The 16,609-nt window shown below is 43.6% G+C and overlaps 1 protein-coding gene and 1 pseudogene across 6 annotated transcripts in view; both read left to right on the top strand.

Annotated features, from left to right (window-relative positions):
- The window catches only part of MAPK9 (mitogen-activated protein kinase 9), a 42,908-nt gene extending 31,195 nt beyond the window's left edge, over positions 1 to 11,713 (top strand). For 2 of the 6 annotated variants that reach the window (XM_017855482.1, XM_017855487.1), the window contains exons 7-10: positions 862 to 986; positions 1,984 to 2,047; positions 3,629 to 3,700; positions 5,360 to 8,277. In XM_017855482.1, the coding sequence (XP_017710971.1) occupies positions 862 to 986; positions 1,984 to 2,047; positions 3,629 to 3,700; positions 5,360 to 5,502 (404 nt within the window). In that variant the 3' untranslated portion in view covers positions 5,503 to 8,277. The other 4 variants (XM_017855486.1, XM_017855485.1, XM_017855484.1 and 1 more) reach the window with 4 other exon arrangements.
- LOC108517507 (40S ribosomal protein S8-like) lies at positions 11,365 to 15,249 on the top strand (annotated as a pseudogene).
- The last annotated feature ends 1,360 nt before the right edge of the window (positions 15,250 to 16,609 follow it).

The following is a 16,609-nucleotide window of genomic DNA, read 5'->3' as shown; positions in this document are numbered from 1 at the left end:
AAAAAAAAAAAAAAAAAGTGTAAGTTGCCAGCACTGTATACAGCTAGGCCAGCCAGAAGCATCTGTGAGTGTTTTATCCTGCGGGAATGTGAGATTGTTGCATGGTTTAAAAAGTCTGTTCTAATTTCATTTTCATGTGACTTAGAGAAAAGTACTCCCCCATGCCTCATGCCCACACTCTGGGCAGTGCCACCTGCAGCTCAGCAATTGCCACCTTCCTTGCTGTGGTTTCCCAGCCTTGGGCCCTGCCCAGACATTGGTCTGAGGCTGCCTGGTGCTCTTCCCCACCACCTGGGGGCCCAGGTTTCTCTTCCCCTTGCAGATCCAGAGGCGTAAAACCACATTTGGAAACCTGGTTTGTCATGAAAGTGGCCATCTGACTTTTTCTTAAAAATGTTTGGGTTATGGCCGGGCGCGGTGGCTCCTGCCTGTAATCCCAGCACTTTGGGAGGCCGAGGCAGGCAGATCATGAGGTCAAGAGATCAAGACCATCCTGGCTAACACAGTGAAACCCCGTCTCTACTAAAAAAATACAAAAAATTAGCCGGGTGTGGTGGCGGGCGCCTGTAGTTCCAGCTACTCAGGAGGCTGAGGCAGGAGAATGGTGTGAACCCGGGACGTGGAGCTTGCAGTGAGCCGAGATCGCGCCACTGCACTCCAGCCTGCTCAACAGAGCGAGACTCCGTCTCAAAAAAAAAAAAAATATTTGGGTTATATTCATCTTGAACCTATCAAACATTTCTCAAAATTAATACATCTTTGTTCTGTCTGTGCTGTCATATTTAGTTCTTTATTGTATGATTCTCTTTGTTTCATATTAACAGCATTAGTGTATTAATCTAATCTTTGTTGTCACCCTAGCAAGTCAAGCCAGAGATCTGTTATCGAAAATGCTAGTGATTGATCCTGACAAGCGGATCTCTGTAGATGAAGCTCTGCGTCACCCATACATCACTGTCTGGTACGACCCCGCCGAAGCAGAGGCAGTGAGTATCTGTTTTGAAAAGACTTATATGTGGAGGCCAGGCTTGTATTTCCTTGGATCTTGTCTGCTCGTCCAGAGCGGCTACATATGGGTAGCAAGTTCTCCATTTGGGGCTCCCAGTTACAAAAAGGCCAAGTGCTGTCTGAGGCCTGGGTCGCTTGCTCAGAGGACCTCGGGAATGAACTTATGCTTTGGTGATACCAGTCTCCATTTTGCAAAGAATGCTGTGAGCGCATAGTTTATTAAGCATCTGTTCTGTGCCATTGGCTTTGGTTATATCCTCTTGTTTAGGCCACTCAACCAGAGAGGCTGAGCAGCTTGCTGAAAAATCACACGTCTGTGTATCCTTCCCTTAAAGGCCTTGTGCCTTCTGGCTGCCCCGCTGGAGGAGCTCCACTCTGAGTTTGGTGCCCACGTGCGTGTTTCTGTATCAGCACTGGTGTGAGTGAGCTTTAGCTGTGAGGGAGATCACTGCGTAGTGGCAGGTTTCCTTCATGCCATGAGTGAAATACATGTTTATGGCATGGCCTGTGGTTTTGCCATCAGTTTAAACATTGTTTTATATAAAAAGAATCCAATTTATAAGCAGACTTTTGTAACAGTCCATTTATGAGTTGGACATTGGGTTTGGGAGTTCTCACATGAAGAACATGTAAAATTTGTTCTAAGAAACAGCAGTACCTTCCATAGCTGCCAGCACAATGCCTTGTCCATGATGGGTCTCGGGAAACAGCCTGTGATGGGCAGATGTCTGTGTTTTGAGGTCAGGTGATTACTAACAGGAACATAGTAACTCTTTTTTGGTTAACTTTTTTATAATTATTTTGATCCCGAAGCTGATCCAATATCACATGACAAATCTTTATTAAACCATGTGTTGAATTAAACTAAATCCATATCATAAATAGACTAGGAGTCTTCCAAGCGATTTTACCTTTTTTAGTGCCTCATTTTTTTTGAAGCATTACTGTTGACTTTACATATGATTTAATTTTTAGCCACCACCTCAGATTTATGATGCCCAGTTGGAAGAAAGAGAACATGCAATTGAAGAATGGAAAGGTAAAGATGGAGCTTATTTTGATCCTTCCTTACGACATTTCTTCCAATCCTGTAAAGCAGAGGCTTTTCATTTTGTGACATTTCCCTTCAGGAAGGGGCAAGAAACCCTGCGACCCACTTAGCCTCTTTCTCCCCAGTTTCCAGTAGAAAAAGAACTTGAAGAGAACAGAGTTAGAGAGGAACATGTATCAATTTCTTATCATTTGCTTCAAGAAGGAAAAATAGCATTTTTTTATGGCTTTTCACATATCAGTTTGTAAACTGAGCTTAGTAATTGTATCACACTTATATTGATAACATGTTGCAAATTGTCAGGTGACACCAATTCACAGGCTGCATGTTACCTATAGAATTCCCAGTGTATGCAGAAATGGGGATCCAGGGCTGGGGGTCATGTGAACTTCTGCCTGCTTTTTTTAAGCCATGTAGTTGTACATATGTTTTAAAATCTAGTTTGGGGGAAATTGCAGATTGAAAATATGCAAATAGGTATTATTACCGCCATAAGATTAACCAGACCACCCACAACAAACTGCACCTATAATGAAGAGGTTGACCTGACAATTCTTTGTTAAGAAGTGGGATCAGTAGTAACTGAGAACCACAGTCAGAGTGAGTCAGCACTGAAGGTGGGTCCTGCCCCAGGGCTATCCTGGAGTGCCGGTTGCCTGTGTGAGCCTGTGCTCAGCAGTGCATGTACACAGCACACTCACTGGCCTCAGTAAATGCAACGTGCTAATGTTGGTTTATGAATACTGAAATTTTAGGAATCCCTAATCACTTACTTAGTAGGTAATTAGTTTTTCTTACAAATGAAAGTTGAGGAAAACTGAAGTTGAAACTAGGAAAAGACTTAGGCGTGTGGATTCATTTCTGGCCAGTGTCGGGGGTTCCTAGCCCACATGTGGATGCTGGTTACCTTTGGAAAACCCCAAGTAACTACATAGAGAAACATACTGAAATGGGTGTGAGAATATCCAGTCCCTTACAGTGTTCTGTGGGAGCCAGTCCACTTCATAAAGCCCCTTGTGGATCCAGAACCACCCCATATGTTTTGCTCCCTTACTAGCTGCATGGAAAAGATGTGATGTAGTCCAGGTGCAGTGGCTCACACCTGTGATCCCAGCACTGTGGGAGGCCAAGGCGGGCAGATGGCTTGAGGCCAGGAATTCAAGACAAGCCTAGCCAACATAGCGAAACCCCATCTCTACAAAAACTATAAAAATTAGCCAGGCATGGTGGTAAACACCTGTAATCCCAGCTACTTGGATGGCTGAGGCATCCAGGAGGTAGAGGTTGCAGTGAGCCAAGACTGTGCCACTGCACTCTAGCCTGGATGACAGCATGAAACTGTCTCAAAAAAAAAAAAAGAAAGAAAGAAAAGAAAAGATATAATGTATCAAAACGTGAATATTTTGGTCCAGGTAGACTATATTACTGAATTGACTCTTATCTTACAATTAAAAATAACACATCGCAGTGCCTTTGGAGTGGTTCCAGTTGATTTGGAATCAGAGTTTAGAGATACAATGAAACTCTTTAGAAACTGATTAAGCATTTTAACTTGTATTTTTATTAAAGAGCTAATTTACAAAGAAGTCATGGATTGGGAAGAAAGAAGCAAGAATGGTGTTGTAAAAGATCAGCCTTCAGGTTAGTGATTGCTTTAATTGATTGTATGATATTTTTCTTTCCCTATTCAGCTTTTCTTTTTTGAGACAGAGTCTCGCTCTATCACCCAAGCCGGAGTGCAGTGGAATGATCTCTGCTCACTGCAACCTCTGCCTCCTGGGTTCAAGTGATTCTCCTGCCTCAGCCTCCCAAGTAGCTGGGATTACAGGCACATGCCACCACGCCCGGCTAATTTTTGTATTTTTAGTAGAGATGGGGTTTCACTATATTGGCCAAGCTGGTCTTGATCTCCTGACCTCGTGATCTGCCTGCTTCAGCCTCCCAAAGTGGTGGGATTACAGGTGTGAGCCACTGCACCTGGCCTCTTTCCCTGTTCATCTTTTATAAATGGCAGCAACATGTGAAATGCCAGCCTAGCTAGCATCAGATTTAAAAACCACTGTGTGAATAGCCACCTTTTGGCTTGTCATAGTGAAGGGGTGGTGGATGGCATTTTACTGATGTGCCAGGCACTGAACTTCCTTATAAACATTTCTCTTTCATCTTTGCAATAATTGCTTTCACCTCCATTTACAGATGAAATGGAATTTAAAGCCTTTTCAACGTTGATAACCCTTTGTACGGGTCCCACCCAAAATGCCAATCTAAGTAAAATGGAATTGGGTTTTCTCTTGAGAAAATTGTTCATATCATTCTCCCATTTTCCTGCTTGATCTGCCGATCTTGATAGTGGCGGAAGCCTGCTGACCGGGTAGTTGTACAATTATGAGAGACTCTGATATTTGTGGTATTCACTTACGTCTGTAGGATTCTTCCCGTTGACTAAATGAAACACTCAAGTTATATTTATTGTCTCTCTCCCACTCCCACTGGAAAGCACACACGTGCGTGGGGATGCACAGAGAGCACAGCTTACTTTTTATTCTTGAATTTTATATTCAACATGACGTATGTGTCAAGCATCTAGAGATTATATAACTTCAGCAAGAACCTAAGTGCTTGTTCACTAAGCACAAATTTATGACTGCAGACGTCGATCTCAGAGAGTCTGCCTGTTGTATTTTTATTCACACCAGACTAAAATATAGATAGTAGGAAGTAGGATAGTTTCATTTGCTTTAAAAGATTAAAATGTCAGTTTTCTAGAGTTACAAAACAATAAAAAATACGAGACCACTAATTTTTTTCCTTTTTCTAGTATATAGTCTTTATTTATTGCAAAAGATTTCTTTGAATGTTGATGCTTTTTGTTCTGTAGATTTAGTGTTTATGTTATAAATTGTTATAATTCAAGTGTCTGGTGACACTTGAATCCGATTCAGGCTTAAGCTTTTGTGATACTGCATTTTCAGATATAGCTGTTTCCTTTTGATGTCTGCTTGAAAGCAGCGGTATTTTTTAAGTAGCTAACATGATTATACATGGCCACATATATGTTTAGCCACTGAGAAGAAAAGAAGAATCTTGCAAGGAAAGACACAGGAATATGGGACTCTGGGCCCAAAGAAAGACTCAAGGAAAAGTTCAGAAAGTCTAGCTGACTAACTTCTTGTTTATACTCATAGTTAGGATTGGGAAACTGCAAAAGGACAGAGCCGAGAAATGGCCTGAAGTCTCGTTGCCTGGATTTGCAGCAATGCCATGCCTCAGATTTTATTATATTTGGTTTTCTTAGCACAGATGCAGCAGTAAGTAGCAACGCCACTCCTTCTCAGTCTTCATCTATCAATGACATTTCATCCATGTCCACTGAGCAGACACTGGCCTCAGACACAGACAGCAGTCTTGATGCCTCGACGGGACCCCTTGAAGGTTGTCGATGATAAGTTAGAAATAGCAAACCTGTCATCATTGAAGGAACTCTCACCTCCATGGGCCTGAAATGCTTGGGAGTTGATGGAACCAAATAGAAAAACTCCATGTTCTGCATGTAAGAAACACAATGCCTTGCCCCTACTCAGATCTAATAGGATTGCCTGCTTAGATGATAAAATGAGGCAGAATATGTCTGAAGAAAAAAAGTGCAAGCCACACTTGTAGAGATTTTGTTCAAGATCATTTCAGGTGAGCAGTTAGCGTAGGTGAAGTTGTTTCAAGCTGTAATAGTGACAGTTTCTCATCATCCGTAACTGTTGAGATGTGTGTGCATGTGACCACAGATGCTTGCTTGGACTTGCCCATCTAGCACTTTGGAAATCAGTATTTAAATGCCAAATAATCTTCCAGGTAGTGCTGCTTCTGAAGTTATCTCTTAATCTTCTTAAGTAATTTGGTGTCTGTCCAGAAAAGGTTGATTTATGTGTATTAATTGGCCGTCATGATGTTATCATATCTTATTCCCTTTTGTGCTATGATTTATTCTATCTTTTGTATTTCAGAAGACATATTAATTAAATCTATTTAATAAATAAAAATATATAGCTTTTCTTAAATTTGTGATGTTTGGGGCTGAGAATTATCACAGCTAAAACCAAGACACTCATGTGGACATCTTGTTTTCTTTAAACTGTCTTGTCTGGGATGATTGTACATTCAGCTTTACTGCACGATAAAATTTTAAGTTTTGCTTAGTGCTGCTTGAAATCCTAGCTACCTTATCTCTTTCTTCTTGGTCTTCTAGACTTACTATGAATTTAAAATTCTACCTAGAACTTCACCATCTTTGTTAGGCACGTAACACTCCATCTTAAGATGATGGCAGATAGATTCCTGCGTCCATGGCCTAACGTTGGAGTAGAATCTTACAGAATGGTCCCTAGAGGTCACGGCAGTCATTTCCTAAGTGCTTCCTTTGCCAGAGACTGACCTGGGTCCTTTACTTACCTTCCCTTGTTCACTTTCCCTCTGCCAATACCATGTTCTTGATTTTCTTTCTTCACTGGAAGAAAGCGGATCAATTCCTCTGGTCTGTTTTCAGAGGCCAGGCTGATTCAGATGCCTGTTTTTTGCTATCGTTTTCCATTGTTTGGGGGCATTCCTTTTCACAAGGGAAACCCGTGAATGTTCTGGGAAACTCTTCAGAGGATATGAAGGAAATACCTAAAGAGTAATGATTAACCATTGAATATTTTCTGATTTAAAACTGCTCACCTGAAATTGATACTTTGAGACTTTACGATAAGTAAATGATTCAGAACTCATTCAGATACTGAGTGTGTTAAGTGTCACTGCAGAAACAGAGCTATGACGATCACATTTTGCTGCCTGTACCCGTGTTTTTCCCTTGAGCTTGTTTTGTTGCTGATTCATATCTTGTGTTCAATTATTTTGGAAGCTTTTCAGTCAACATTCTCTGGACTGTGTTCTGAGGAGGAACTGTGAAGAGAAAGTGGATTCTAGATACGATCTAAAGTGCATGGCTCTCTCTGCACTCGTTATGTCCTATCGGTTGGTCGAATCACTGGAAACTGGAACCCTTGATTAGCAAAACTAATATTGAAATAAGAAATAGTTCTTTTATATTGTTGTTTAGACACTTTCAAATACAAAATGGTAATAATAACTTGGATTGAGGCAGAAACACCTATTGTATGACTGTCTATCTTCCCTGTAATACACATTCTTTTAAAAGACTTCACTAAATCTATCTTTAAAAGGAAAAACAAAAGGGAGACGTTGAAAATGCACGAGTTGCCCTGCACTGTGTGATGCTCCCTCCTCGGGAGATGTGGACAGGGGACGAGGCGCCCACAGGTGCCCTGCTCACTCGCTCCTCTGTGCACTCAGCGAGCCACTTGCCACAGATGGAGCCCGGACGGTGTGGAGGGTTTCCCGGAAAGGCCGTCTTCCACCAGGTAGAGGCGAGCGTGCCTAGGACAGCCCACAGGACTCCACAGAAATACCTCACCCGGCTTCAGGGTTCTCCCTCCTGAGCCTAGATTTGCCAGGGTCTTGGTGCCACACAAATGGCTTCACACTGATCTCTGTGGAAAAATGCTGATGTTGGTTAAAGAACTGAAAAATGGGCTCAACTTTTCATCTTTTCTATTTTATTTTTGTAATTTATATTGTACACAACCCAGGAAGTAACTATTTTGGACATGTATTTTTATAAACCAGGTAATTTATTATTATCCTGGAATTTAGACTAGGTTTGTTTCATTTGTTGACTTGGTTTTCAGTCAAGAAGGAAATGACTGTCTCCCCCATGTTCAGGTCTTAATTTCAAGTGCAGAGTCCAGAGAGTGAGTTCTGTCGGAGCAGGAGAGAGTCTAGAAACACTGGCTGTGCACACTGTGTCAGTCGTGGGCCTGGAGATGGAAACAGGGCTCTGCTCTGGTCTTTGAGATGTGAGACACAGAGCCCAGTGCGGAGAGGGGAAGCCTCTTACAGGCCGCTTGCCCACACCAGGTCCGTGTCGGAAACACTAAGTGGGTGCTGCTTCAACCCGCATCTAATGCTGTGTAAGTCACGATAACGACGTACGAGTCTGTCTGGTTGATTTCTAATGTAACTCCTCTGGTATTTCCTACTGGTAATAAATACAAATGTGACCTTTCAGATTGCATATCTCAAAAGCAACATTGCCTAATGTTTTATAATAAAATATGTGTGTTTTGGTTGGTGAAAATAATACAGACTACATTTTAAAAGATAAATGTATAGCATGTCCAATTTTTGTGTGTGTTTAAATAACAATTAGATATTTCTCCATCACCATCTCTGATGACAGATTTAACATGAACACAGATAGATGATAAAGCATCATGCTTTTGATCAATGTTAGCAAGAGGTTTCACACTGAAAGGCAGAAACATTGCTGTTTGTTCTCTTATTGAAAATATTCTGCAAACTCCTAAATCTGTGTTTTCAAAACTAATGGCGGTAAGTTTTGACTTCACCAGTACGCAACCACAGTTCAGAGTATTGGTGTAATTATTTTCTCATGAGGCGTGGCCAGGAGAATCCGCCGGTCAGCCTTAGTCGTATGACTTAACGTCATTCATGGTGCTTGTGGCTTTGCGTGGGATGAGCCAAGTTCATCTGACGTGTGTTTTTGAAGCACTTTAGGCTTCAGTACTTAATACCACAGGAGGAGAAGGACACTCAGTGGCTCAGTTTCCTTTGTTTGCTTAAAAGGACTAGAATCATTCCAGAGAGATGAGCATCAGCTGTGTTTGTAAAGGTCTCGAGAGAAGGAAGGTGTTTCTTGAGATACTGGGATCTGGGTCTGGGTTCCATTTCTCTGTCCTGTTCCCTCTTCCCTCTTTCACTGCAGGCAGCACTGAAATGCTTTTTATTTATTGACTGAAGTAATACACACAGGTGGGGTGGGGGTGTTCAGGGAGGAGGGAGAGTGCCCATATTTCAAAATAACTTCATAATTAGCTACTTGCGTTATCTTGATTCTGTGGCTACTTATGTGAATGTAAGCATAAGGTGGTTACCTTTGTCAATAAGGCAGTTCTTTGATATTGTTTTAATCAGGAAAATTGGTAACAAAATCAGTAATAACAGTGACAGAGTGGTCAGTCACATCTCCTTGCAGCTGAACGTAGCCATTCTGTAAGGGAGGTGCATGTCTCGGCCCTTGGGAGCTGGTCACAGGCTGAGTCCTCAAGGCCTGGAGACCACATGCTCTTCTGCAGTTAGAACGACCAAGGCCGTGGGTTCCCGAGGGCCACTGTGAGCACGAGTGTTTGCTGTCTCCGTTCTCCTCCCTGGTGTTTAGAGTTGGAAGGGAAACCCAGAATCATTCTGTCTAACCCCCCACCCTGCAACAGTGAGAAGGCCTTACTCCCAAGAAAGAAGGGCACCTCACAGCACCAAGAAGGAGCGGTGGGTCTGCCCTGACCCCGTGGGCAGCGCGTTCTTGCAAATCTCACTCTTCTCTTTTAGTCATAAACACTTTTGAGAATCTGCTGACATCTGTGACCTTCTCCCAAGAAAAATGCCATAAGCACAAAATTTTTGCCAAGCTTTCAGAGGAGCCCTGGACCCCAGTGGATACCATGTGAATAGCCCCTTTCTTTTCTTTTCCTTTTCTTTCTTTTCCTTTCTTCCTTTTTCTTCCTTTCTTTTCTTCCTTTCTTTTTCTTCCTTCCTTCTCCTTCCTTCCTTCTCCTTCCCTCCCTCCCTCCCTCCCTCTTTCCTTCCTTCCTTCCTTCCTTTTTCTTTCTTTTTCTTTCCAGGATCTCACTGTGTCACCCAGGCTGCAGTGCAGAGGAGCGGTCTCGGCTCTCTGCAACCTCCGCCTCTCAGGTTCAAGCAATTCTGGTACCTCAGCCTCCCGCGTAACCAGGATTACAGGCGTGCACCACCGTGCCTAGCTAATTTTTGTGTTTTTAGTAGAGATGGGGTTTCACTGTGTTGGCCAGGTGAGTCTCGAACTCCTGAGCTCCAGCGATCCACCTGCCTCGTCCTCTCAAAAGTGCTGGGATTACAGGCGTGAGCCTCTGTGCCCGGCCGAAAAGCCCCTCTCTAGACACAGCTCCTAGATGCTTTGTGTTCTCAGAGGAGCGGAGCCTCAGGAGGGTTCTGCTACCTTTTCTGCCCTTGCTGGGCCTGACTCGTTTGTACACAAATCTTGGGTGTACACAGGGCATCGTCACTCAGCCCCAGCACTGGTTGGTGTTCTTACTTGATGGCAGAAAAAAAACGACTTCGTTCCAATGAACTGGGTAATTTCCATCACTTCCTCCACGTGGAACTCAGGAGCTAAATGGAAATGTACAAAGACACAGCTATCATTAAACACATCTCCTAAAGGAGTAGTTCTGTGCTGAGCTTTGAAATAAATTCTTTCACTTAAAACCGTATTTTAAATCGATTCTCCAAAAATATATTCTCTCCTCTTCCCTCAAACTCCCTGTGATTTTCTTACAGCTTTTATAAATGTGCTTTGAAATTAATTTCATTCGCACATTTTTAGGTGTGCTTTGAAGTGAACTTCATTTGTGCATCTAGAGTGGAAAGCACAGAGGGGCTCTCTGCGTCACACCCGTTCAAGTAGGACTCAACCTGAAGAGCTCCTCACAGCTGGTCACCCAGCCCCTGTTCACAAGAAGGGAATTCCTTTCCCACTGAATTGTTTGTACTTTTAACTGCTAGAACGTTCTTTCTTAAATCGAACTGACACTTGGCTCCCGTAACTTCTGCCCATGGCTCCTAGACCTTTCCTCCAGGCAAAACAGCAAGTCTGACCTGCTTTTAATAGCAGAGGCTTTAATATGTTAGTTGGAAAGGTCAGCTCCAAGTCTTCCCTTCTCTGTGTTAAACTCAAAAGTTCATCCAACCCTCTCTCCTGTGAAAAAGCCTCCGCTGCCGAGGAGGCTGAGGCAAGAGGATTGCTTGAGCCCAGGAGTTTGAGGCTGCAGTGAGCATTGACCAGACCACTACAGCCTAGGCGACAGAGTGAGACCCATTCTCTAAAATAAAATCCCCAGCGCCTGATCACCTTGGGGACCCACTTGTCAGCTGCACCCCTAAAATATGGGCCCAGAAGTAGACACAGTATTTGAGATACAGCCTGAGCAGGGCACCCTCTAAGGACCCCCATTAATTAACACACTCTCGGGTGGCCTTAGTCTTGACAGCCATGTCACACTCTGGGTCTAGGCCCATCTCAGTTCCTGAGTTTTGTGACGTTGCAGTCAATCCCAGTTTTGTCATCGTCATAAACATTCTCTCCCAGCTTGACATCTGTGGTCCGATGGCATGAACATGTCTCCTGAACCTTCATCTGCATGGTGATGAGCAGCACCTTCAGGCAGTCATCAGGACACGTCCATGTGGCTGTTGTCTCCCCATCAGCAGGGCAGTTCAGCTCTGCAGCCTCATCACTCGGCCGCAAGGTCACAGAGAAGGAGCTTGATGGATGGGTCACAGAAAGTATGAATGCACTTCAGCGTCATTCTCTGCTCCACTTACTAGTCACATTTCAAGAAAAAGAAACGAGTTTGGCACCCTCCCTGGATCTCAGTGCTTTCTTTTATTTTTACTTGAGAGGGGCAGGTGGTGAGCGCCCACCTCCCCCTTGATAGCCACACTTTTGCTATCCTGTGGCCACTTAGAAAACATGTCTAGTTTTGTCCCCATGTCCGTAGGTCCGATTGAGTAAGGGAGCAGGGCACTTAGTGGTCTTGTTTTGTTTCAGCGTGAATAAAGAAGTGATGTGTTTTGAAGGCTGTGACTCTGATTCTGCAAAGGACCGTACAACTAACGCCAGGCAGCTCTCCTGTTGCCTGATGACTACAAAAATGTCTCCATCAGGGCAGAACCTGGCTCACGCTGGGTGTGACTTCAGATGTTGATCACCTTGAGCATCCCTTGCCTTTTTTTCCAGGGCCTAGTCAACACCCATGCATTCATCGTGCCTGCTTTCTGGTTGTCATGTCCTGAAGGATCTTCTTATCCTCCATTGAACCAACTTAACAGTGCCAGGCAGGGCAGGCTGTGCTGCAGGGTGTGCACCCTCCAGCTTTGTGTGGCCACTTCTAAGAGTTTGCCCTGACCTGCTCCCATCCCCAGGATTTCCTGGGATCTGGAAGGTACAGATAAAGCTTTGCTAGGTTCACCTGCATCTTTTGGTTGTAATACATTTAAGTGATTTTGTGTCCTTTCTATTAAATCACACCAAAGGACACTTCTTATCTTTTTAACCCTCTGTCAGTGATGCTAAAACTTTGATTTTTGATTTTTAAGTGTTTTTTAGAGGCAGGGTTTTGTTCTGTTGCCCATGCTAGTCTCAAGCTCCTGGGCTCAAGCAGTCCTCCCTCCTTAGCCTCCCAAAGTGCTGGGAATATAGGTATGAGCCATCACACCAGGCCAGTGATGCTAACATTGGCCACTGGCTAGGGTGATGACAGTCCAGTCCTCCATCCCTCAGTCACATTTTCCTCCCCGTGAAGAGGAAGTTATCCACGTGGGCTTCCTTTGGGGGTGCCTCATCTACATGTCACATGCTGTTGGCCTCAGTTGACAATCCTGGCCATGAGCAAGAATTCTTTGAGGGCTCGGGGAAGAGTGATTTCCTTAATTCGTCCTGTTGCCATCATGTGCTGGCAGTTTGCTGTCAGCGAGAGCTCCTGCGTGTCAGCCAGGGCTGTTTGGTGGCCCTGAGGTGAGCCTCAGGCAAAAGGCAGCCCCGTGCCCTATTCTTTCCCTTTATTGGTCAGGCTCAGAGCATGGTGTTGGTTTCACAGCTGCCTCAGGCAGCATCACACCTTATTTCTCTGGCTTTTTCATTCCTCTTTTTGAGACTTGACTTGCCAAAACTGTAGTCAGGGAAGCTCTTCAAAGCTGAGTCCCGTGTCCTGTTGGCTGACCCCATTACATTTTAAATTTTAATTTTGAAATAAGAAAAGTTGCAAAAATAGTACAAAGAATTCTTCCTCACCCAGATTCTCCAAATGTTATTTCACCACCTGCTATATCCTGTCTACATGCATGTGTATGTACATGCGTTTATACTGATATGTAGTCATTAATTTCCCCACTGATTTTTTACAAGCAACCAGATTTTTAAAAGTCTCTTAACTTCGGCCAGGCGCAGTGGCTCACGCCTGTAATCCCAGCACTTTGGGAGGCCAAGGCAGGCGGATCACAAGGTCAGGAGATGGAGACCATTCTGGCTAATATGGTGAAACCCCATCTCTACTAAAAACAGGAAAAAAAAGTTAGTCAGGCGTGGTGGCAGGTGCCTCTAGTCCCAGCTACTTGGGAGGCTGAGGCAGGAGAATGGTGTGAACCTGGGAGGCAGAGCTTGCAGTGAGCTGAGATCGCACCACTGCACTCCAGCCTGGGCGACAGAGCGAGACTCCGTTTCAAAAAAAAAAAAAAGTCTCTTAACTTCATGTATACACGATGTATACACATGTATTTTATAGACGGACACAGGTATAGGTAGCCATGTACATATGTGCCTGCATAATAGCATTTGTAATGAGCTGCCTACATGTGGCTGAAGGCGTTGGTGTTGACTTCAGAGAAACTACTAAGAAGTCAGTGTGGCTTCTGAGAGTCCTGAGGAGTAACTCATGAACCTTTGGACATTTTTCTGGACCATGAGACTTCATAAAGCTCCAAGAATGATACCAACTCTGCTGATGGAGGTGGAGACGAAACAGGGAGAGAGACCAGAGGAATGTGAGAGGATATTAGGGATGCACCTGGGTTTGTGGGATGGATGCCTAACATTTTTTAAAGTTGTTAAAATTGATAGACAAAAATAAAAATCATTACTTGGGCCAGAAGGAAATTCCGTCAGGAAAAGGGGAGAAAAAGAAAATATCATCCTTGCTTTTTGGTGAAGATCAAGTAACAGATCAAGAACAGATCAAGTCTGTTCTTATGAGAAAATATGGTAAATATAGGAAAAATGAAATAAAAGCATAAATAAGCCCTAATATACCAGTAGTTAAAATAAATGTCAATGACCAAAACACACTAATCAAAAAGAGTTAAGGGCCGTGAGCAAAGGGAAAACCTAACAATATATAAAATTACAAAACACGCACCATGTAGTATATGTATAATATATAACTGTGTGTGTGTGTGTGTGCGTATGATGGTTCACAAAATACCAAAAAGTGTGGTTTGAAACTTGAATGCACCCCTCTCAGAAATGAACAGGTCAGGTGGGTGAAAAAGCAAAGAACTAGAAGACTGGAACGCCACAGCTCTCTACCTGGGCTCAGAGAGAGCACTAGAGCCAACAGGCAAATTCTTTTCAACACAGGGAACTTACAGGAATACCGCCTGTATCAGTCCACAGAGGAAGTCTCAGTAAATCCCAAAGTCAACATCATAGGATAATGTGATAAAATTCAAAATAAATTGTATAATATCTTACACATCTGGAGACTAACAATACACTAAGCAATCTAGGTGACAGAGGAAATGGTAAGGAAAAATTTGAAATTCCTGTAAGTCTGTGGCCTCAACAAACTCTATGTGCCTAATTTGATAAGACCCAGTGAAGGCTTAAACACATTTATTAAGATTAAGACAGGTGGGTCTTTCCAGCCAGCGCTGAGCGAATGGCATCTCTCAGGACAGCTGGCACAAGCACCACAAGACCGGGGGCAAGAGAAAACCTAACCACAAGAGGCAGTATGAGCTGGGGTGCCCTGCTGCCAGTGCCAAGATCGGCCCCTGCCACATCCACATAGTCCACGTGCAGAGAAGTCACAAAACATACTGTGCCCTGAGGCTGGATGTGGGAGTTTCTCCTGGGGCTCAGAGTGTTGTAACTGCAAAACAAGCATCATGGATGTCGTCTACAGTGCGTCCAATAATGAGTTGGACCAAGACCCTGGTGAAGAGCTGCATCATACTCACTGACAACACACCGTGGTGGTACGAGTCCTACCATGCACTGCTCCTGGGCTGCAAGAAAGGGGCCAAGCTGATTCCTGAGGAGGAAGAGGTTTTAAAAACTGATCTAAAAGCTTCAGAAGAAATATGATGAAAGGAAAAAGAATACCAAAATCAGCTTCCGGAGAAGCAGCTCCAGCAGGGCAAGCACCGCGTCAAGGCCAGGACAGTGTGGCCAGGCAGATGGCTATGTGCTAGAGGGCAAGGAGTCAGAGTTCTATCTTAGGAAAATCAAGGCCCGGAAAGGCAAATAAATCCTCATCCTTTCTGTCTCCACCCATGTAATAAATGTGTTTATTGTTCTGTTAAAAAACAAAAATTTTTAATGAGTTCAAAGACCAAAAAAAAGATTAAAAAATAAAAAAAGGAAAAACAAAACAGGGTGCAGGGAGAAGGCAGCCATCCGCAAGCCAGGAAAAGAGTCCTCACCAAAGCCCGAACATCCCAGCAACCTGATCTCAGACTTCCAGCCTCCAGACTGTTTAAGAAAATAAGTTTCTGGGTAGGGCACGGTGGCTCACGCCTGTAATCCCAGCACTTTGGGAGGCTGAGGCAGGTGGAACATGAGGTCAGGAGATCGCGACCATCCTGGCTGACGCAGTGAAACACTGTCTCTACTAAAAATACAAAAAAATTAAATGGGCGTGGTGGCGGGCACCTGTAGTCCCAGCTACTCGGGAAGCTGAGGCAGGAGAATGGCGGGAACCCGGGAGGCGGAGCTTGCAGTGAGCTGAGATCGTGCCACTGCACTCCAGCCTGGGCAACAGTGCGAGACTCTGTCTCAAAAAAAAAAAAAAAGAAAAGAAGTTTCTGTTGTTTAACCCATTCAGTGTGTGGTATTTTGTTACGGCAGCCTGGGCTGACTAATATATCTTCTTTACTAAGTAATTTATTGGCATCATTAAATTTTACCCCTAAATTTTCCAGTATGTATCTTTAAAAACTAAAGTTAATGCCAAGTCTATATTCAAGTTTCCTAAATTACAGGACTTTTTGGAAAGAAAAACAGTTGTACTAAATCCCAGTGCTGCTTTAAATTGTTTGTGTTATCTTATTTAGGTATATTTGAACATAAAATCTAGTATAACCAGTATGTTGAATAAGCAGGGCCTATGTGACATAATTAATATGCAATTTTATTTTACTCCCTGACTCCTTAACAGTTAGTGGGGGAGCAATTGATTGAAAACATTGATAGATCCCATGATCTTTCTGGTCTCTCATAGAAAAGAGAAAACTTAGTCTAAGCAAAAAATTCCTTTTCGGTTTAGTTATTAAAACGGCTCGTGCTGTGTGATATTCAAACTTGCCAAATTCATTCAGAGATAAATCTTCTACCTTCTCTGCTTGGGATATTCAATATACAGGAAGGCAGGGAAGGTGGCATGGCATATTCCTTCCCTTCCCCATATTTCACTTCTATCCTTCCTCTCTTTTATTACTAGCTTGAATGTTTTTTTATCCTACTAGGGTCAAAGCAGGGAGCAGGAGATAAGGGATGGGAAAGTCCCACACTTCACGGGCCCATCACACTATGGATTTGAGCTCCCCCATCTTTGAGCATCTGTTTCCCAGGGTACCACTCCTGATACCAGGTTGGGTCACCGAGTGGGG

This window comes from Rhinopithecus bieti, unplaced genomic scaffold, assembly GCF_001698545.2.
Source record: "Rhinopithecus bieti isolate Rb0 unplaced genomic scaffold, ASM169854v2 scaffold_41911, whole genome shotgun sequence".
Classification (NCBI taxonomy): Eukaryota; Metazoa; Chordata; class Mammalia; order Primates; family Cercopithecidae; genus Rhinopithecus; species Rhinopithecus bieti.
This window is presented reverse-complemented; position numbering and strand designations above follow the sequence as displayed.